Below are 22,595 nucleotides of genomic sequence, written 5' to 3'. Positions count from 1 at the left end.
GAAATGAAAGGGGCGCGGGTTTGTGTGTATGCCACACAGTCGAAGCATTCTGAGCACAGCCTGCCACTTAATTGCCTCTCAGGGTCGTTTTTCTCTCCATACACAAGTGAATCATTCTGGTGGTGAGTCACTGAAGAGAAATGAAATTCCTTAGCCACCTACACTCCACAAGTTCTCAAACAAAGCTGAGGTGTGTGTTCAGGGGGGTGGACAGGGATGGAGATGGGGGGAAAAAATTAACAGATAAATTTACAAAAATGTGCAGTTGTTCACTGAACTACGGGAGAGGAAAAGTTTTCACTGCGGTATATTCAGTCTATTAGTTTGAACCACAGGTTTCCTCTACCCACAACCTCAATCACACTGTGTTATATTGCACAAAGCACTCTAGAACTGAGAGGCGCTTCAGGTATAGGCAAAATATTGTTAAACACAGAAACCAAACAGATGAAAAAAGTGAACAAAGAACAAGTTGAATCCACAGCTATTATTTTTTTAAACAACCAGGGATAAGAACTGGATGTTTGGATTTGTTCTGTTGTTATTCTTTTTGCATGGAGTGGAAGGGCATTGGAAGAAAGCCCCAATTTGTAACAAAGGAAGCCTTTCTTCCAGTGCAGATAGCAGGTGTAGAGGCCCAGATCCAGATCAGAATCACAGCAGGAAGCAAAGGGTTAACATCCCCCTACTCCCCAGAGTCCTGATACGGTTCATGAGCCTCCCAAGTCTGCTATGTACTTTTTAAAGCTATTTAAACAATTGTGTGAATGGCATCTCATCTAGTTTGGCCCTTACAGTATGTAAGAGATGGAATATACAGTCAGAGCAAGGCACATTTCCTCTTCCACAACTGTCCAAGCTAAGGATAAAAATTTCAGGTGTATATTAGCTGACACCCACTTACAACATGCCCACTTAGGGCTAGTTCTCACATGCAACGGATGAGAAGACAAGCACTATGTTTGGGCAGTAGGAGGTGGGAGAAACAATCAGTCCAATTCTCCTTGCAGGATTACATGATGCTCCCCTACAGAAAAAATGAACAGCAGCAAATGACCCATTGAGTTTTCATGCAGTTGCTTTAAGGGGGGGGCACAGGTGGGTTGGGAGGGAGTTAAGTACCTACAAACTTTGGGGTTTTCCCAAATCTGCTGGCACCTCTGTTGTTTATAGGTGGTGGGAGGCATATAAGCATGGGAAGGCAGGAGGCTTCAATTATGTGTAACAGTCTTGAAAATAGTTGCACACGCCATCACTTGTGTGTGTGTGTGAACCCGGTCTTTGGGTGTTTGATTTTCGTTGTTGTGTATACTGTGTATATACGGACAATGACAATAAATTTATCTTATCTTATCTTACTTCGGAGACTGACTCTGCAAGTTAAGTCAATAAATCAGTTATGCAGCAGCATAGTCCATACATCAGTAGAATCGCCAATCGGTTCCACCAGGAATATTCAACCTACCTAAGCCAAATTAGACAATGAATATATTTTTATATCTGGGTATACAGACCACATCCTAACAAAACAAAAAAAGCCCTGTTAAGAGAGCATGGTTGCCTGGCACCAGCAGAAGTAAAAGGCACTTGAGAGGCAGCCTTATCCATTTCCCCCAGTAGATCGCTGCAGTCTGCAGGAGAATTTCTCCTGCAACTTCCAAAGGTCTCAAAAGCCTCTTCTGCAGTACCTCACAGCAGGGCTTTTTAGTGTGGCTGCCCCTGTTCTGTGAAACAGATATGACGGAAGCTCACTATCTGCCATTTCCATAAATGGCTGAAGGTATTTTTGTTCAGAAAGGCTTTGCCAGCTGGATAAATGGATCTTTACCTCATGCCCACTTGTTAGGGTTGTAGACTTGTTTTATATGTGTCTGTGTTTTTAACTGTTTTTAATCACTTTATATGTAGCTAACCTTCAGACAGTGGTTTAGGAAGTAAAGAATAAAATTGATAATAATGATGATGATGATGATGATGATGATAATGGGCAAGCATGACACTATGAGAGAACGAAGCAGAACTTTATATAAGTGAACAACATCAAGTCTGAAGCTAATTCAAAACATTCTGTTCAGGAAATCTATTCAAATTTGGGGGCAAATACACTGAACCAGTTCTTTACAGGAACCACTGAATGGAACCAGAAGAGAAATACCAATGCTTATGCATTTGAAGGTCATTGCAATCTGATCTAACAAGAATTTTTCAATCCTAGCCTCTAGCCTCAAATATACAGTGGTACCTTGCATACATTTTGGTTTACAAACACATCAAACCAGGAAGTGCATGTCCCGGTTTGGAACATTTTTTTTTATTACAACTCATTATTTTTGGGGGGGATTATGAACAAAAAAATTTTGGAGGCCCCATTGGCGAAAGTGCGCCTTGGGTTACAACCTGTTTTGGTTTACAAACGGACCTCCGGAACAGATTATGGTTGTAAACCAAGGTACCACTATACTGGCTAAAAGAAGGATTGCCCCGCCCTCGCCTTCTGGAAATTTCTATTACTTAAAGATATTTCATTCACAGGGAGATGAAGTAGAGAAATAGGACTGCTACATTTTCTGAAAAGGCTCACAAAAAGACTACATTTTTTCCACACTGCAAATCCAGTTATGTACCTAGAAAGCAAAATACTGGTGCCCAACATTCCGGGTGTTAATGCATAGTTTAAACTACATACTCCAGAATGCCCAGTAAAGCCACACTAGGAGACTGTTTCGGCTAAAGGATGCATTTATTGCCAGCACTGGGGTGGGGTGTGTGGGGAGGAGGGAGAATATGCACAAACAAGGGGCATACTTTGGTCAATAAGACATCTGAACTGGTTCAGTTTAGGCCCATGTCCGCATGACAAATGGCGCTATGTTAACCATAACTGGGTTAAAAAAACAGCTGCCTGGGACAACATTAAATGTGTGTGTAATCTCATCTCACAGAAGATTACACTACATGATGCCTGAAAGAAGACTGATTTTTAATTTAAAGATGCTTAATTAAAATATACCACACACAATTAAAGATATTCAATTGAATGAGCAGGAGTCAACGAGACCCCCCAACTCTCTGCAGCAGATTTTGGGGGTATGCAGGGGGCTGCAAGGGGAGGAAAAGAAGGAAAAGTCTGCTTCTACAAGCAGACCAACATGGTCGAATGTCACTCTGAAAATTGTTTTTTTGTTTAAAAATCTGACAAGTGTTGACAAATGAAATAATGTGCGTTTAACACTGCTTGGTGAATAGTCAATACAACGATTATACATCGTTATTATACATACATTTATCCTTTAACATAATCACAACTACCTGAATTTATTGCATTTTCACTCTGACCTCACAGCTAACATATTTATTTCCCAGCACCAGGGACAGGAAAGCTGTGACTCTCCAGACTATTACTGCCATCATCCTGGACCGTGGGCCATGCTGGCTAGGGCTGATGGGAGTTGGGAGCCCCAGAGATTCTCCACCCCATCCATCTGATAACATTCCACATATCTGATGAAGTGGCTCTAATCCACAAAAACGTCACAAGACTTTTATGATGCACTGTTATTAATGCTAAATTCTCTCATCCTTCAGCAACTGATATGGCGCTCTCTCGCGCTCTCGCTCTCTCTCTCTCTCTCACACACACACACACACACACACACACAACACATCTCATTACAGAAGAAAATATGACTTTGCCAGCTCCTGAATAAAAAATAGGAACTGAGTCACTCAGTTATTTGCTCTGCGGATACCTTTCTGCAGTGCACCTGCTCTCAACATAATGTAGTGTGGGTTGATATGGAGGAGGTTTGATATGGGTGAATGGGTGAATGACCCTGCATTGTGCCATATGTTTGGGGGGGCTGCCTATTGAACATTGTCAATTCGGAGCCTCTGGTTCTATTAAAAGATCCTTTCAAACAGTAAATTATGCCCTTCAGTGATTTTTAGCTTATTAAGCAAGCTAAAACTGAAGCCAAGCATTCATTTTTCACACTATATAAGGCCAACCAGTTGAAGACACTGGAAAATGAAGTTAAAATAGCAAGATACATAAAAAGGGCATTCTCTGTAGCCGTATGACGGGATAGGAATAGGAAGGACTGGATATAGAGAGCTTCTTGTTGCTATTTTTTAAATAGCAGTTCCTAAAAGGCTATTCTACTACAGGCCAAAATAAATAAATACACTTTTGACCTTTCAGCTTCATTATCTATACTAGCTCACCATGTAACAATGCTTTTGGAAAGGATATTGGGAGGTACCTGCAAACTTCCTTCCTCCAATGTCAATATCTTTAGTTATGAAAACTAATAGAAGTTCTCATGATATATCTGAGAATATACGCAGTAAAGGCCAATGCTTTTACAAATTCAATCTCACAGCTATTTTCTTTACCCAACACACAAATCCGGGGTGGAAATGAAGGGAAGTAGGAGAGAATCCATACAGGGAAGTCAAGCCTGTAGTACATGGTACATGCACAAATCCATATGCTTAGTTCACAAAATAAGGGATTCTGATCTGGGAATTTGCACCATTTGACCTGCAGATCTACCCCCCACCCCAAAATCCCAACTATAGGACTCTAGTTACTCCATAGTTAGTCCAACTATAGGACTCTGCACATATTCAAGGGCATTCACTGTTTTCCAATTTATTCTGATGAAAAGGGTATAGAACTGGATCCAGAAACAGGATTGTCAATCACACAATGATACAACAATGCCAGGTGACTCATTTTCCTTTAGCTACACAGTTTGAAATCAAACTGTTGTGGTCAAAGGCACAACTCTTTGCAAGCACCAATGATAAGATCATTATCTATACTTGCAAAGTAAGGGAGCACCCAAAAGGCACCATCAACAAAGAAGGCCTGCTTGCACAGGAACAATCTGGAACTCATTTTAAGCTCCTAGTTGTTCCTTTGGAGCCATGCCCTTACCTGCCTTGCACCTGACACCACATACCGTATTTTTCGCTCTATAACACGCACCCGACCATAACACACACGTAGTTTTTAGAGGAGGAAAATCCGTAGGCATGCCACCCGTAGGCATTCCCTCCATAACACGCACAGACATTTCCCCTTACTTTTTAGGAGGAAAAAAGTGAGTGTTATGGTGCAAAAAATACGGTATGTCAGGTGCAGGGCAAGTTGGCAAAGGGGAGGTGGTTTTTTTTGGGGGGGGGCTTATATTGGAACTAGTTAGGCCAATGGAACAGGAGGTTCCTCACCCCTGAGCTAAGCCACAGCACTGAAAACAGGTTCCGAGGCTAAGCAAATTAAACCCACCCAATCCTTCAATACCTTTTAGGAAAGGACAACATTTAATCACACCCATCAAGCATGTTGAGAAGCGTATTATTTAATAACGAGCGAGTTCCAACTTTTCCTTGGGTCACTGCTCTGAAACAATGACCACAGGATAATTTATCTTTGCTTCTTTAGTAATGCTAGGTCACAGGCACTCAAATCCTAAACAGTTAGAACAGCCAGAAACAATACCATGGGCCTGGCAAGAGCATCGCGTTCTCTCAGAGAGATGGCTAGATTACTCAAGCTTAAAATAAAACCATAAAAGGTTCCTCTCCTATGCACTCTACAGAAGGTAACATCAATCAACCTTTTACCCCATGGTGGTTGCTAGCACTCTTACTGGATGGATTTGCAAGGTAGCATGGCCATACTTAAATTTGCCCTGCCGTGCAGCTAGATGCACCAAACAGCTCTGTATGTAGTTGCATGCATGATCTGTAAATGTACCTGTAGCCTTAATGGAAGCTACCAAGCTTGGAACTTCCCTTTGGATGACTTGGATCAGAGACGTGTTTTTTTCTAGAGGCTGCAGGTGCCAATCCCAGGTGAGAAAAGACTGACTAGATGTGCAACATCTATGCACCTCTCTAGTAGACGTGCTGCTGTCAACTCTACTCATGTTGCTGTTCAAAGACTCTATCGTTCTGTGCGGCCACTCAAGAGTCTGTGCTGTCACTTGGTCCTATCATTTGCCAGAGCTTCCCACTCACTGGATATCAAAGTATCTTAAATTATGTTTACAAAGGAATCTTTTCATCCATCTTGGATCTTATGCCCCTTTCCAAGCTAGTGTGCGCTCTCTGTTGAGAAGAGCCAGGAAGCTTGGTTGGCTGGACTTAGCACAGGTAATGTCTACCTGGTGACCCTGTAATGCCAAGAATGCAGAATGAAAAGTGATGGTAATGAGTATTGGCAATTACCAACTAAAAGCTGCTTGTTAATACCACAATATAGCAGGGACAGGAGAGCAGACCCTTGGAAGAGCAACACCTTTGTCTTAACTCACTGATAATCCAACATTATTGCAACAACTGAATGGTCCTCCCTGAGCTGCCATCAGATATCTTTTTCTGGCTCCCATTAGACAGCCTACTGAATAGCCTCTTAAAAGTCCAATACCTTATAATGTTTGCTTCTGAGGTTGCATTTGACCTCACTGCAGACACAGGAATGGTCACTTGGCTCATGAGGTCATTCTGACATTCAAAGCATATATTGGTCATAGGCCAATGAGGTTATTTTCTTCCCACCATCACTGAACTCTTCTTATGGGCGGGGGGACAGGGCACAGCCAAGTCCATCAATCCTCTCTAGGAAGTGAGATGAGTTACAGGCAAGACCAACTAACCTGTGATGTGCTGGTCTAGCTTCCTCCAGAGTGCCAATATGGATGTTCAGTTTGTGTAACTGATTCCCCAATACTTCAATCACTTGAAGGCCTTGACATTCTAGCTTCCAAATTTAAAACTTTTGCAGGTTTGAAATAGTTTTCCGAGGAGACACCAGATGATAATTACTCATCTCCTCCCAAATAGAGCAGTGGGGAGCCCTCCTTAATTTTAACTCCCCGCCCCCAGCACACACTAAAAGTGCAACATTTGTTATTCAGATTACACAGAACACACAAAGTTATTTATTATCTTAAAATATTCCCTTTATTTTTTCACACATCCCAAAGATGACTTTCTAAAGTGAGTCATACAGGAGAAATCAAACTGTGGCATCAGCTACAGCAAAAAAACCCATTTACAAGCAGAAGCCAACTTGGATAGCTTCTGTCTTACGACTTAGCACTTAATTATTGTTACAAACAATGTGCAACAGCACAATGACCAATATTAAGAAAGAAGAAGTTGCTGTTCTAGGTTTAAAGGAGCAAGATAATTTCGCAGTTTAACAGAATCCACTGCCACTTTTTCTATTTCAGACCTTCACACAAAAGCCAACAAAATTGGATAACAAGTCCTGCTTAGTGTGTCTGTAGTTGTGCTTTTATGTGCTTGCTTGATTGATTAATTGACTGATTGTTCTTCTTGTTGTTTAGAATCAAACAGAAGCAGGCCACATAATTCAGCCAACCCCTTCCACATGCTAGTCCAAAGGAATGAAGGAAAAGGGGAGGAGTGGGTTAAAAAGTCACAGTTCATTTTTAAAATCATGTGCTAAGTACAGAAGAAGAAAAAAGGACAAAAACAACAGGGAGCGCTGCTACTTTAAAAACTTAACAAATTTTATTTATGCCACCTGGTGCCGTCTAGTCCATGGAAGATTATGCCATAATAAGCATGTTAGCCTTTTAAGCTGCCACAAGACACTTTGTGATTTTTGCCACCCAAGACTAACACTTCTGGAATAAGGTGCAGAAAGATCATTTCAAGATTTTTTGAAGGTTTAAAAGGACTTACGGCATCACATAGGTCGAGAGGAGGGGGGGGGAGAATATTTTATTCCAAATTGCCCCGTCACACTTTTTTATATAATGCTGCTCTGCCAGTTTTTTTTTTGTGTAGACAATGATGGGTCAGAATTTGCAGAAGATGCCAACATCTTTCACACTGCTGTTTCATTTCCTTTTAAAAGAGTGACATTTAAAACATATTTTTCTTCAACTTAAGGGAAGAGTTTTTTTGGAGTTCTAGAAACTGTCCAATTCCATTGGCCAATTAAATTTAATCCAATACACCTAAGGAAAAGGATGGAGAAGGGCCACAGTTCAGTGGTAAACTGTATGTTTTGTATACAGAAGACCCCACATCATCTTAGGGAAGTTTTCAATGTGTGATGTTTTATTCCGTTTTTCATCTGTTGGCAGTTGCCCAGAGTACTCTGGCTGGAGAAACCCAGTCAGATGGGTGGGGTAGAAATAAATTATCATCATTATCATCATCATCTTCAGAGACAGTTGAGAAAAATGCCTGAAGTCCTGAGAGCCACACACAGTTTGTGTAGACAGGATGGCACAAGGGTCTGAGTACGATGGACCACTGATTCGACAGTATAAAGAGTTTCCAATGAGATAGACATTTTGGATTTTCTAGCTTATTGCATTTATATCCCACCTGTACTCCAAGGAGCTCTGTGTGGCGTACATAGTTCTCTTCTCCTCATTTTATGCTCACAAAAACTCATTGTGTGTCAAGTTAGGCTGAGAGCGAGTAATTGTCCCAGTGAGCTTCATGGCTGAGTGGGGATTTGAACCCTGGTCTCCCAGGTCCTAATCCAGCACTCTAACCACTACACTACACTGTCACATAGAGCTACAACTCAAAAAGCCAGAACATAAGGGCCAAAGTACTCTTTCATGGTGCTCTGCATTGTGAAGCACATTCCAATGTTGATTATCACACGGGTAATTACAGGCACAATTGTAGGCCCCTCTCCTCCTCACCTTGCCAGTACTATGCAAAAACACCAGAATCATTTATATTTTATACAAATAATTGTATTTATACACTATAATAATACTGCTTGAAATAACAAATGTAACCAAAAACAAAGTAAATGAGGCAGCTTTAATGAAATACTTCATTATGCAGCAGGACTCCATTACTTTATAGCTGTAGAGTGAAGGGAAAGAGCCACAGGGGACACAAATACTCTCCCTGTTCTCTTTACCGCATCTTGCTCACTTAGTTCATTTTGTGTGGGTGGGAGCATAGAGCACAATGCCGCAGAACTCCACCACAGAATTGTGACAACTTGTGGACAATGCAGCACAGCAACAGGAATACTCTCCCAAAACAGCAAGCCGAAATACCAGGGCCAGCCCAAGACATTTTGCTGCCTGAGGCAGAAGACAAGATGGTGCCCTGAGGCCCAGCCCTCCATTTCATGCACAGAAGCTGAATGGACTGGCAGTTGAATCTTACGTCAACACTGGCAACGGTATGGCATCCTCCAGTGCGCCTGAGGGAAGTAGGCTCGTTCAGGCCTGTGGCACTGATCTCTGACAGAGAGGAATCGCCAGGAGCTCAAGAGGCGAGGGAAAGGGGCTGTGGCTGCTGCCACTCCCAACATCTACTTCCTGAGATGAATTGCTTCTAGTGGAATGGCCAGTCCTGCCCATTGGTAAGCACCAATGAACCTTCATAGTTTTGTTATACATTTTGAAGCCAGCTAAACCTTCATAACTGCATCATGAACTGTGTGAGGAAAGTACAAGTTAAGCAATTTTTTTCCTTTGCAGAAGCAATAACAATACATACTTAACACCTGTATAGCAATTTCAAACGTTCAAAGCACTTCACACACATCATCTAGTTGTAGTCTTTGTGGCACCCCTGTAATGTAAGCCAGTATCATTCTTGTCTATACTGCAGATGGCAGGGGGCTGTGGCTGAGACCAGAGTGATTTACCTAAGGTTAACCAGGGAGTTCATAGCAGAGGCACAATTCAAACCAAGGCCTTCCCAGTTAATAGCTCAGTCTCTTAGCCCTATGCTACACTGCAGGAAAGGTGTGTGAATATTACTGTCCCATAATGCAATCTTTCTCCATAGGTATGACTCATGTAAGAATGGAAAAAAAACAAAAACAAAGGAAGTTATTCTCCAAAACTTGAACATGAATCTTTATGAAGCTGACCAAACACCTATTCTAAGCAGGATGAATAAAGTGTTTGTTTTAAATGCCTACTGATTATTAAGTGACTAAGCGATTAACATCTGTCAAACAGATAAAATGAAGATAAGCACACTCTTCCAGTGTCCTTTACTCCTCTGGCTTTTAACTTACTGGTTGGCCACACTCGGAACTGAGGAACAGGAACACCAATCAGAACCAGTCTGCTCCTCCCTTCTAATTCCAGTTTCAAAAGCTAATTGAAATTAAGCAGAGGAAGTTTCTCAAGAGAGGAGGAGAGCAGGCAGCCAGCAAACAAGGATGTAGCACTATTTGGGACGGGCATATTAATCTCATTAAGTAGAACAGAACACCAATGAGGTACTCATTCAGGAAGAGTACGGGAGGCTAAAATGCTGGGGTCACTGAGTTGCCTAGCTGAAAAACAGAAGGTTATATTCAAATGCAAACCCTTGAGTCATCTCCCTAGCTAAACAAAATGCAATCTATGTGCCAATCATGAGCCCATTTATTGTTATCACAGGAGAGACACATCTATGGAGGAGTCTCCTGAGGCCACAGAAATTAGGAAAGCAGTCCCCTGCCACACACCAAAAAAAGGCACAAATGTTGCTGGGGTTTCCGGTGTCCATTCTTGGTGTGAACTAACCTGTGCAACTCCAGACCTTTGATCTTACTGGCTTCCTATGCAAACTGGTGGCCTCGTCACTGTAAGCTGCAAAGAAGTGCCATGCTACTTGAAAAAGACTACATGTGCGCTGAAAAGGTCCAGGGAACATTTTCTAAGAAAATGCTTGAAAGGGATTGCATCCTAAATAGATGCAACCTGCAAAGCACTAGCTGGCTTTTTTTTAGCAGGATGAAATGCAGACACCTATCCATTATGCTTTGCATAAGTTTGTGGAACTATATCCAAAATCATTTTATAACAGGGGAAAAAAATCCTCACTCTGCTACAGGTCATGGGAATTCTTGTTTTGAAACACACATGCCAACTATTAATACACTTTATCTACTGTGTTCGTTTAGTTTCACTAATTTGGAGGTTTGGCTAGAATAGTATTTGGGAATGCATGTATGTGTGTGCATGCACTGAACATGTACACTGAAGATTTGCTCTGAACCTTTTGCAGGCGTGTCCGATAAGCCTCTCTGATGGCTTTATCAGAATATTTCCCAGGCTTACTACAGAGTTAAAGTGGTTGGACGATGTGTGAAAAACCACATTAGACAAATCTGACTTTCGAAGCTAAGTTTGTAGATTCAGCTTGCGCTTAATGCCAAAAGTCTGTCCTTTCTATTGGGCAGCAAGAGTGTAAAAGCAAAAAAATAATATAAGCATGATGTTGAATTCCCCTCCTCTTTAAGCCAGCCAGCGACTTGGTTAAATCATCAGAGAGGAAAATATATTCAAGTAACAGGAGAAATATGTTCAAGTAATAGAAGTGGTATTCAAGGAGACCAACCCATTTTTGGACTGAAACCTAAAAAAGTCACTGCAAGAGAAGCAATGAATGAATACAATGAATATTTCCCTATTGGCTCTTTAAAATGCAGATTGCAGAGCAAGAGGCACCACTGCTCACCTACATCCTGTGCAATCTTGACATCACCTGATTCACACTATACTAACTGAAGGTAGCTGCGCAACTCAAGTCCACACCACGTTGAAATAGAAACAAAGGCACCTACCGGTATTTTGATATATTATTTTGATATATTAATTTGATATATATTAATAACAAATAATAGGGGGGGGGAAGGAGGCAGAGAAAGGAACGATGAAGGACATAAGAAAAATTCTTTCTAGCACAGCTTGTGAGGACAGCAAGCATCACAGGTATGTGGAAAAGCTCCTTTACACCATATAGGGGTCAGGACTTCGCAGAAGGAAGCATTGGTGGTTTACTAATCAAAGAAGTATTTTTCTGAGAGATAGAAGTAAATTTCCTAGGCTGCCTTGTTGGTACAATTGTAAACCTCCATAATTTGCCATAGTAATTTCTACAATGACTTGGATCCTAAGATCCTACATATGGGAAGAGGCAATTTTCATTGGTAGTTCCTTCCCCCTTGCAGCTCCCTTTGCTTCTGTACAATGTGTTTTGCAGGGTTGGGGAACCCTCTGGGACAGAAAAGGGAGCTGTGCTGAGACTGGCAGCGGGGTATGGAATCAGGAAATCACATTTCCCTCTCTTCTGCCAGCCAGGCCTGTGCAGAAGTGGGGTACAATTGCCCCAGGCCTCAGATGGCTAAGCTGGCGCGGTGGGGGGCAGCTACTAGGGGCCTGCCAGACCTACTCTGTCATGTCAAGAAAGCCCAGCCTCCACAGGCCTGCTGTCAGCACAAGTCTCTGCCAATTTGGGCCCCTTCCTTTACTGGAAAGAGCCCGTCTGGCAGGAGCAGGGGAACTCACAATCAAGGTCAACACATTATCTTTGTGTCATACCGTAATTATGATATATGACCAGTCAGATATTTCCCACCATGGTATGAGGTTTTTTGTTTGTTTTTGTTTGTTTGTTTTTAAGAGAAAAGTAGGATTTTAACTCAGTGTGTTTTGATAAGAGTGCCACTGATTCAGTTTTGAATTAAACTGTAAATTAAACTTCTAACGGTTTGCATTAAAATCAGATTTTTTTAATTTAAAATTTAAAATCCAATTTTAAAAAATTAAGTATTTTTTATTAGAAACTAGGCAATTTTTAATCCAAATTCGCAATTGTTTATCTAGTTTCCATACCTTTAACATTGTGTGAGCCACTGTCCCTCAATTCATACTTATATTAGCAAATTCACTTTGTGTTCTGTGAGCTGCCATTTATGACTGCCACTAGAAATCCTTCCCAATCAAATACCTGGTATTGGCTGAAAAGGACAAAGGGACCCTTCAGAAGTACAATCTGCCCCGTGTGGTCTAGCATGCTCTGTAATAGAATACTGGCTTCTCATACAGGTACAGTGGTACCTTGGTTTACAAACTTAATCCGTTGCGGAAGTCTGTTCTTAAACCAAAGTGTTCTTAAAGCAAGGCATGCTTTTCCATAGCAGCGTGGGACTCAATTTACAAATGGAACACACTCAACAGGAAGCGGAACATGTTCTTATTCCAAGGCAAAGTTTATGGGTTTGCAGCGTTCTTAATCCAAGTTGTTCATAAACTAAGCTGTTCTTAAACCAAGGTACCATGTGAAGATGTCCTGAAGCTCATGATCTACATTTTGCAACTAAGAAAGATTTCTTGAATTGTGCTTGTGCCAAATTTCTAACTAATGGAGAAAGACCTCAATAATTTTGATATTCTCACGAGGTAGTCACAAACGTTTCATATTAAACCTACCTGCTGCCTTCCCAGTCAATTACTTCCTTCCTCTGACGAAACAGAACCAGAGCCTACTAAAGCTCATGACATAATATTCTAGTCAATCTGATTTCAGGAAATTGTTTAATAAATAATATTGTGGTGAAACATCATTCTTTTCAAGGTTTAAGTGGCAAGTCATTTGCAAAGATATGTTAATATATATTTTTATTTATTAGATTTATATACCACCCTTAATCTCAGGGTGCTCCACAAGAAAAAAACCACAAGATAAAAGCATAATTAAGTAGTTAAAACAGAAACAACAGAACAATAACCCCCTCTCCCACCAAGACATTTAAAAGGCTGTAGAACAGTAATCATCCCAATGCTTGGTTGAAGAGCAACGTTTTGCCTGGAGCCTAAAATATATATAATGAAGGCACCAGACAAACCTCGCTGGGGAGAGCATTCCACAAATGGAGGGCAACTGCAGAAAAGGCCCATTAGGTAACATTTTCTCTCAGCAGTCACATATTCCCTTAGCAACTTACCCAAGTACTGCTTATTTCGGGTAAAGATAGGATATTGAGGAGATGCTGAGTTATACAGCAACATTCTGGGATGTACTATATGAGGAGAAAGCGCTACAAAAATATTTCTAAGTATCTCCTTAATAAGGACAGATGACATCACAAACCCTATTTAAATCATACTGCGCACAGTGCAGTCTGGGCACTAAAATACCACATGTGGAATAGAACAATATTTTATGTTTATACGGCATTACCTCAAGTCAACCACAACACCTGGCTTTCAGACATATTTATAACCCAATTTTCCAGCCAGAGTCACCCACATTTTGCAGAGCTAAGAAGAGAGAAAGACAGTTGCTCTTGTTAAGTTCTTACTAACCAGCCACAAAAAAATTACTAGAGACTTCCTAACTAAGTCCAGATTTCTATTTTATTATATAGAGGCTTTTGCCAAATTAACATCAACCTGAGATTAGAATTGGGTCACATAAGTTTATATAATACATTTTATAATGCCTCTCAAATTTTAATTTCAGAGTAACTGCCTTAGGTCCAATGGTAAGGGAAACAAGTCAAAATTCCAAAAATCCTTTTCACTTAAGAGCTAAAATACGAGGTTTTATGTGCAGTGAATCACAGTAATTCCATTAGGTTTCTGCAAATGTAGAGACCTTTATAGAATCCACTGATAGTGTAAAATGGTTTCTCATCCACTCCTTCCAGGACACACATGTGTTACTAGCTACAAAACTAAATTTTTAAATTTAATCCAAAAAGTTAGCATATACTGTATTTCATGTATTTTGACTTTCTTGTACACTTGAGCAAGCAAATTAAAAGATTCTTCTCTTCATCATTAAAACTGGCACCTTTGTAATGAATTTCTGTTACTTTACCAACAAGCTATCTCAGGTCACCAGTTTGCTCGCCAAACTCAGAGTGCTGGTCACTAATCAAAGCAACTGTTTAGAAAACCGTTTTAGAAGCAAAGTAAAATTAGCAACACAGTCATTGCAAAATGATTCTTACACACTGCCGTTCAATGGATAAGATCATCATTAATACACATTTTGCTATTTTCCATGAGCAAACACAGATGCCTATATATAATCTGCTCATCATTCACACTCACCTTCACCCACAGCCTCCACCGCTCCTAACTACGTTCAGGAGATGCTACCATAAGCAGGTTGCCCTTGAAACAATGATATCACAGACGTGGTAATGTCAAAAGTGAGAATTACAGCTTTATAGTCCCCCACCCCACCCCCATCTCTCTTTTCTGTGTTTTATTCCTACATTGCAGGGGGATGGACTAGATGACTTTCGGGGTCCCTTCCAACTCTACAATTCTATATCTAGTAGAAAATATGGTCAGTTAGAACCAGATGAGTAGGATGTACCTCCCAGGATAGGAACATCCAATAAGGGGGTGGGGGAATAGATGGAGTTTAGCCATCTTTTTCTAGATCTAAAACACCTCAGGTGCTTTAGTCTTTTTTTGTAGGTTAGACGCTTCAACCCCATGATAGTTTTGGCTGTCCTTTCCCACACCCTTTCCAGCTCTATAAGATCCTTTTTGACTTTGGGTACCCATACAAAAAGCTGCCTTAGCATCATAAGCCCTTGCAGAGGTAAGGAACTTGAGGCCTAGAAGCCTAATGAAGGCCCTCTGTCTGGCACTTGGGACTCTCTCCATGCCACATTCCCCCACCAGCCTTCCTCCATGCCCTCAGGTGCTTTTTACCTGGCTGGAATGTGTCCTTGAACTGTGTCAGTGCATCTTGCTCGCCCAAACAGAGGATGGAGAGACTTCTTGGAATGAAGTCTACTGGAAAAGGTTAAAGGGTCACATCTGTGGTCACACCCACTTTTGCCTCTAAAGCCATCCATCACTAGCATGTAGCCCTTGGGCTAGAAAAGGTTTCCCCTGTCCCTGTTGCATGATGTAAATGGTCAGAAATTGCTCTGACTGAAGTTACATTTATAAGTGACCACCAGGTACTTACCATTGTCACTAGGTGCTAGAAAATGTCAGAGCATTAATATCAGTTGGTCTGCTAAACAAGGAGTTTACACAGGCTGTATCTCTTATCTCTTGTTTATTATAAAAAAAATACACCTACTGCCGCATAACCTCAGGACTAACATTATGTTCCACATGGAAAGACTATACAAACATCTTTACAGAACCAATTTAGTACATAATTTTGCTCATAAACTGCCCTGCTTTATCACAGCCCATGTAAGGATTATGGGAAGAACAAGCAGTACAAGTTATCAAATCAGTAGACGAACACAGTTCTCCAGAAAAGCCATTTCTTATACAGTTCAATACTTAACATACCTCTATGAATATAGGTCCCACTGGACACAAATGAGGATTGATTCTGAATAGACATGTATAGGATTGCACTGTCAAATACTTATTTTCCACAATAGCTAATTATATGAGATGTATATACACTAGCAAATGATTAAGTGTCAAGGTCCTTCGGGGGGGGGGGGCTCAGAGGGAAAAAAACAAGAAAGAAGCAGTGGAAGAAGCACTGAGTCAGCTACCAGATAACTAACGCCGGGCAGAAAACCATTATTTCAAAGGCAGGCCATCATGGAATCTGCTATCAGAAAGTAATAGTAACTGGCAAAAAAGGGAATCTTATCTATCCATGTACGCCACCTTCTCTAACCTGGTGCCTTCCAGAAATTCTGGCCTTAAAACTCTCATCAATCACCCCAGTCCAGCACTGGCTCAGGCAGTTGACAACTATAGTCCAAACATCTGGCAGGTAGCAGGTTGGAGAAGACTACATTGGAGGAAGAAGCAAACTGCACACCCCAGTACATCAATACATCATTTAAAATTCACATCTTAGTGTTGCCTGTGTAGAGACTCCACTCTTAAAGCTTGCAGCTCTGGTTCTTTACTTGGCGCATTTGCAGACGGGTTATTCCTTTAATGAGGGATATTTATGGAGTGTGGGGGAGTATTTCTACTGCATGTTCACTATTTGTCTAGTTGCTGGGAACAGAACTGGACTATTTAGGCACACAGATATTACATTCCGGGCCACATATCGTTCTGGACAACTTATGAAATAAATGAGGTAGCAATAAGGTTCTTGCAGCAGCTTAAAACACCTGACTTCCAAGTAACCAAGCATGGAGGAAACAAGATATTTGCCATCTCTAAAGGTAAACTAAAGTAGCAATGTTGCACACAATTTCACAACAATAAACCCCACTGAATACAACAGAGCTTACTTCCATGCACAGGTTTGTGCAGCTAAGCACTAAATAGGAAGCTCTATCTAACAGATTAAAAGAAAATTGGTGACAGGAGGGACAAGTCTGGAACCAGGAGGTAGAGGAAGAATCATGCAATAATGACTGCCCTTTGGCGCAGTGCAAGAGGTTATGACTAAAAGGGGCTTAGTTGCCTCTGTGATCAGCCAGGTAGGCCTGACTAATACAATGCACTCCAATAGTAGCCCCTGAAGGCTATTCAGAAATTTCATCCTGTCTACTGGCAGGAGTTGGGTGACCTGAGATATTTATGTGCTGTAGCTCTGTGGAAGCACGCATGAGCTACAGGCAGAAAGCCTCAGGTTCTATCCCCAGGATTTCCAGGTAGAGATTCCTGCCTATTCTGGGAAACTGCTGCCAGTCAGTGTGCAGTAGCCAAGACTGAGCAAGAGAGAACAATGGTTTGATTCCGTTTAAGGGAGCTTTCTGTACCATATGGATTACCTATTCACTTCTGGTTCCAATTCGGAAGAGTTCTATGTAGGAGTTATACTGGTGAATTTGGGGGAAATTGAATCCTTCCATGCTTGCTGCTCTAGGCTACTGAGATAAAAGGGGAAAATACAAATGCAACTGAAAGATTTGTTTATTTTTTAAAGAATTTGAGATTGGTAAATTAAGTCACAAGTTAAAAAGCACTAAGAGTATCTGAAACCTTAGCCAAGCATCCGTTTCAAACTAATCCAGCACATTTAAAGTGCATAAAGGGAACATAAAACGACGTTCCTTATCATTCAAGTATTCATGTTTGTCAACAGGAGCAGAACAAATTCCGGCTCACTCAAAGACAAACACTCTTAATATAATGCTTCCTATTCAAAATACTTTGCATAATAATTCCTGCTGAGCATGACAAGCAGCATTAGTACCTGGACAGCTTCCCAAATAAATTTTAATATATGTTAGTCAAACAAGTGCAGAGATTAGGCAGCTCTACTGACAAGATATGCCATTGTCCCATGTTTCCTGGTCATTGTTTGTGTTGTGGAGAACAAGTGTTTTTCCATTGCCAGTTTAAGGAGCCATGAATTATTCAACTGTACCCTGAGATTTCCTTCCCCAACACACCCAGGTGCCTTGAAGTATCTGATGGAGAAAGAGTAACATGTTATATAATGATAATAATATGTTTGGAAAATCCTTAACCTTCTACACACCTACATGTTCCTCCAAAACTACACCTTGCATGCAACCACCCTATGTCCAGTCGTCAGGCCACCACACCCTCCCTTTATGCCTGCTGCTTGTGTGTTAACTTATGTCATAAGGCCTTGGGGCAGGGACCTCACAAAATACTAGGTGCATCTGAAGTGTTATATAATAATAGCATGTTTCCATTTATAAGGATAACACCCTCACCTGTGTTTCCCCACCCCTCAGGGAAAGATGTAAGCACACCTAGTAAATGTATGCAGAGGTGGTACCCTCTCAAGACGCAGGTGGAAGGAAGTACACAGGGAACTGCCCCATGTTATGAGGGCAAATGAGGTTTTCAAGCTTGGCTGTGGAATCTTTGGCATCAAGCACCTTGAGACAAGCAAACAGAAACTGCTCTTTCAGGCATGCCTACCAACAGAAGAGCCAGAGAACAAGATTCACTTGTCTCACTCGGTTGCAGAAAAGGAACTTTTTAAGGGCACTACAAACTATCTACCCCCCAAAATAAAGGAAGAACTGTTTCAGTGAAGAAGCATTTTTAAAGCGCAATTTAAAAGCCTGCAATCCTGTAAAATGGGGTGTGGGGTGAGGAGGACCTGTAGCCCTCCAGATGTTATCAGACTCCAACTTCCATCAGCCCCAACCAGCATGCCGCTGGTCAAGAGGTGATGGGAGTGGTAGTCCAGTAAAATCTATAGGGGACCACAGGTTCCCTCCCACTGCTGCATATTAACACAGCTTGCACAGAACAAATTTCAACCGATCCATTTGAGGATCTTCTAATACAATGGGATAATGGCTGAAAATAGTAAGGATTAATGGAAATGCCGTTTTGCAATAATATAGTTTTTTTTCAAACTGCAATGTATAATAGAAATGTTACATTAGCTGGAATGAACAGGGGCAGAAGGAATAGAAGATATGGCAGCAAACTCTTGTTTTAAAAAAAGGGTTCACAAGTCTCATATAGCACTATGGAAACAGGCAGAAAGGCTGATATAAAGAAGGGCCAAATGACAGAACATCATTTGTTGGGGATGGGAATGAAAGACTTATGCCAAGGAATGTGTGGCACCTCGCTGGCATCATAAGCAGTTTGATGACGGAACCAATGCATCTGATATAACAGCCAAGACTACTTTGGCAGACAGTTGAAAGGGAAATCAGCATGCTATTTGTGAGTGTGTGATTGAAATAAATCTCAGCTTTCCTGTGTACCTAACTCTCCTTAACTCTTATTGTTCTATCCAGCTGCGTCCAGGACACACACCTTATTACTATTCTCCTTTGAGTCACCATGCTTTTATCTTGGGGACTAAAAGAGCTCATCTCAAACCAGCTACTGGGCATTTCCACTTTTATTCCTTTCAATTCACTCTGACTTCTACATACCTACTGAACTCATTAAGACTTCTGAGTAGACATGTATAGGATTGTGCTGTCAGTCACTCATCTCAGCGCACCCTTTATGACCTTAAGAAGCACCCAGTTTTGCTTGAGAGCCACTTTTAAGAAGGGGGAAGGAATAAGTGGGCCAACTCTATCGGCCTACAGCATCCTGCTCATCAAACTCAGTTTTTACCACTGCCTCCCACCATCACCTTCTTTTGCCTCGGGGTTGGCAAAGTGAATCCACTTCGTACCCTTCTCCAAGCCATATCTGCCCCAGTGACTGCTACCTCACATTCATGCTTCAAGTACAGAAATCACTATTCATAGGGCAGAAGGGACTTGAGGGAAACATGGGCATTTGACAGAAGTTTTCGGGGGTGGGGGTGGGACAAAGCAAAACACTGAATGTGGGGGCAGACTATTGCACACAAAAAGAGAAGAACAGTACATTTGGCCTCATTTATGAGAGCTATACATTTTGCCTCGTATCTCAGATCTCACAAGAGCTTGAAACTCACCACCCCCCTTTTTTTAAGGAAATCTAGGGATCAGAGGGTTATGGCTGGGGCGGGGGCCTGCTCTGCCTGGCACCCATGAAGAGAAGGATCTTTATTACCCTTAGATTAAAATCAGAATAATTTTAAAAGAAGTGAGATGTGGGCTTTGTTCTACAACCCGAGGCTAAGCCTTTTTCATGGATTTTTATAGTAGAACAACTGCCCAAATGGGCCCATAAATTGGATGCCCCCCACCCGCTTTCCTTTCCCCGCCCACCGAGCACCGCAGAGGGGCGCTGCGCACCTGAGGGACCGTGGCGCGTGGCCCTCTCCCCACATCCTGATGGGAAAGATGACAGCTGCACCAGCTTAATATTGGGGGGTGCTGGGTGGGATGGGTCGCCCCCCAGCGCTTGCTGCAAAGGCTCTCCCTGCACATGCATGCATCCATTCATTCTCTCACACACCCCTTTTCTGGGGACGCCGCCCGCACTCACCTCCTGAAATCAAAGGGCATGTTGGTGGCGAACGCAGCTCAGCCTCCCTGCTCCCCGCCCCCCTCCTCCTCCTCCTCCTCCTCCGCCTCCACGGCCGCCACCTCCACCTCCTCTTCCCTGGGATTTCAGGCTCGGTCGTGCCGGCTACAGGGGGCAGGAAGTGACGGGCCCAGCCCGGCCAGGCCAGAGGACGCGCAGCAAGAACTCATTGGGCGCCGGAGAGCGGCCGACGCGCCGCTTCCGCCGCGGAGGGAAAGGGGGCGGGCAGGTGGGCGCTGGGGGCAGAGCGAAGCGAAAGGCGGGGGAGGCGATCCTAAAATCTAGGCACGAGCCGGTGGGAACCCTCCGTCTGCATGCACGCGTCAAACTTTCAAGGGCTGGGAACTTAACGGGTTAAAGGGCGCAGGCGGACGTGTCTGCAAAGAGCGGGGGGGGGGGCAATTTGCTCGTGATTTCAGAATGCGCTCCTATGCTCGCTTACCTGTCAGTGAGTCTATAACTGAACTCTCGTCGAACTGAGTAGACCTATAAGGTTGTACGGGAAGGCCACGATCCTACTACCTACGTGCCTTAGGAATAAGTGTCGTTGAACACATTCTGCGTAAACACGCGTTGGTATAATTATGATTTTATGTTTTAAATAAGGTGTCAGGCGCCTTGGGAGGGCTAGCCACGAGAGGTGGCATACAAGTACTGTACTGGGAGTAAATGAATGAATAATAGGCGCTAGATGCATGCATTAAATGACACCGGTGTGTTATGTGACCCCAGTCTTACTGAAATTTTCAGTTAACCTAGCATGAGTGCCACAGCACTTTCACACATATTGAAATACATGCAGTTCACTCCAGGGAAAGAGTGGACAACATCTTCCTGTAGCCCAGGAAGATTGTCTTCCAATAAACACGGTTTTAACAATGAGTCCGTAAGTGACTGTAGAGGCCAATTCTGGATCCACATGTATTTCCACAGTGGGGACATTGGTTTCCAGGCGGGAGTTGATCACGGTGTGGATTTACCAAGCGTGCCTTCCTCTTAGCACGTTTTTTCCCTTACGTCCTGAGTTCGAGTATCTTCAAAGCCCATGACACCTTTGATAAAGGCTGTTCTCCAACTGGAGCACTCGCAGGCCAGTGTTTCCCAGTTGTCAGTGTTTATACTACATTTTTTTTTAGATTTGCCTTGAGACAGTCTTTAAACCTCTTGTTTATTACTCAGGTTGTGACCCGAGACATGCTTACCTGGGAGTTAATCCAATTTAAATCAGTGGGTCGAACTTCTGAAAAGATATGCACAAATTCTATAGCAGAATGTTGATACGTATTTCATTGCTATGGAGGTTTTATTTGTGGTGTTAGTGGGTACAGAGGCCTACATGGTACTCTGGGGCGGCGGGCGGGCAAGGGCTGCAGAAGGAAGAGGGAATAATAGAAAATTGCCTTCTAGTGCCCCTTCATGGAAGCCCCCACTGGAACAAAGAGGGACTTAATCTCAAATAACTTTTCATAAGATCGCAACTTTAGCTACTACACTACATTTCTTAATGTAACTGACTTGTGAACATTTTTTCGAAAATGAAACACCTTCAGAACAGTTTACAAAAATTCAGCCAATGAATCCTGTACCGTTTACATTTTCTGCCTGTTTCAGATACTCTTCAGGTTTAAGTGCAGGAAGAATCACATCAATTTAATCATACTATACCACAATCCTGCTCAGAGGGGAAATGATAACAGATTACAGATCCTGGGAAGTAATCAGTGCAAAGAATACAATGTTATGTAAATTTTCAAATCCGTTGCTTTTGTCTATGCTATTTATGTGCTCAGAACCTGTGTGTTCCCACTTCAAAACCCCAACCCAACACACTAACCATTATACCACACTGGATCAAAATATTATGTCACCCATTAGGAGCCCTAATTAACCCCTAATGGCTGGAAGAAATACAATGTTTGTCCACATTTCACCTTGTAATAAGGCTAGACAAATAATTATTTATTTGTTCTG

General features: G+C 42.1%; 1 protein-coding gene across 1 annotated transcript in view; it reads right to left on the bottom strand.

Annotated features, from left to right (window-relative positions):
* ERGIC1 (endoplasmic reticulum-golgi intermediate compartment 1) overlaps positions 1 to 20,862 on the bottom strand; it is a 76,020-nt gene extending 55,158 nt beyond the window's left edge. The window contains exon 1 of the mRNA XM_081900136.1: positions 20,586 to 20,862. Coding sequence (XP_081756262.1) covers positions 20,586 to 20,605 — 20 coding nt within the window. The 5' untranslated portion in view covers positions 20,606 to 20,862. The remainder of the gene's footprint in view (positions 1 to 20,585) is intronic.
* Between the last annotated feature and the right edge of the window lie 1,733 nt (positions 20,863 to 22,595).

The sequence above is a fragment of the Podarcis melisellensis genome, assembly GCF_964234715.1.
Source record: "Podarcis melisellensis genome assembly, chromosome: 2".
Lineage (NCBI taxonomy): Eukaryota > Metazoa > Chordata > Lepidosauria > Squamata > Lacertidae > Podarcis > Podarcis melisellensis.
This window is presented reverse-complemented; position numbering and strand designations above follow the sequence as displayed.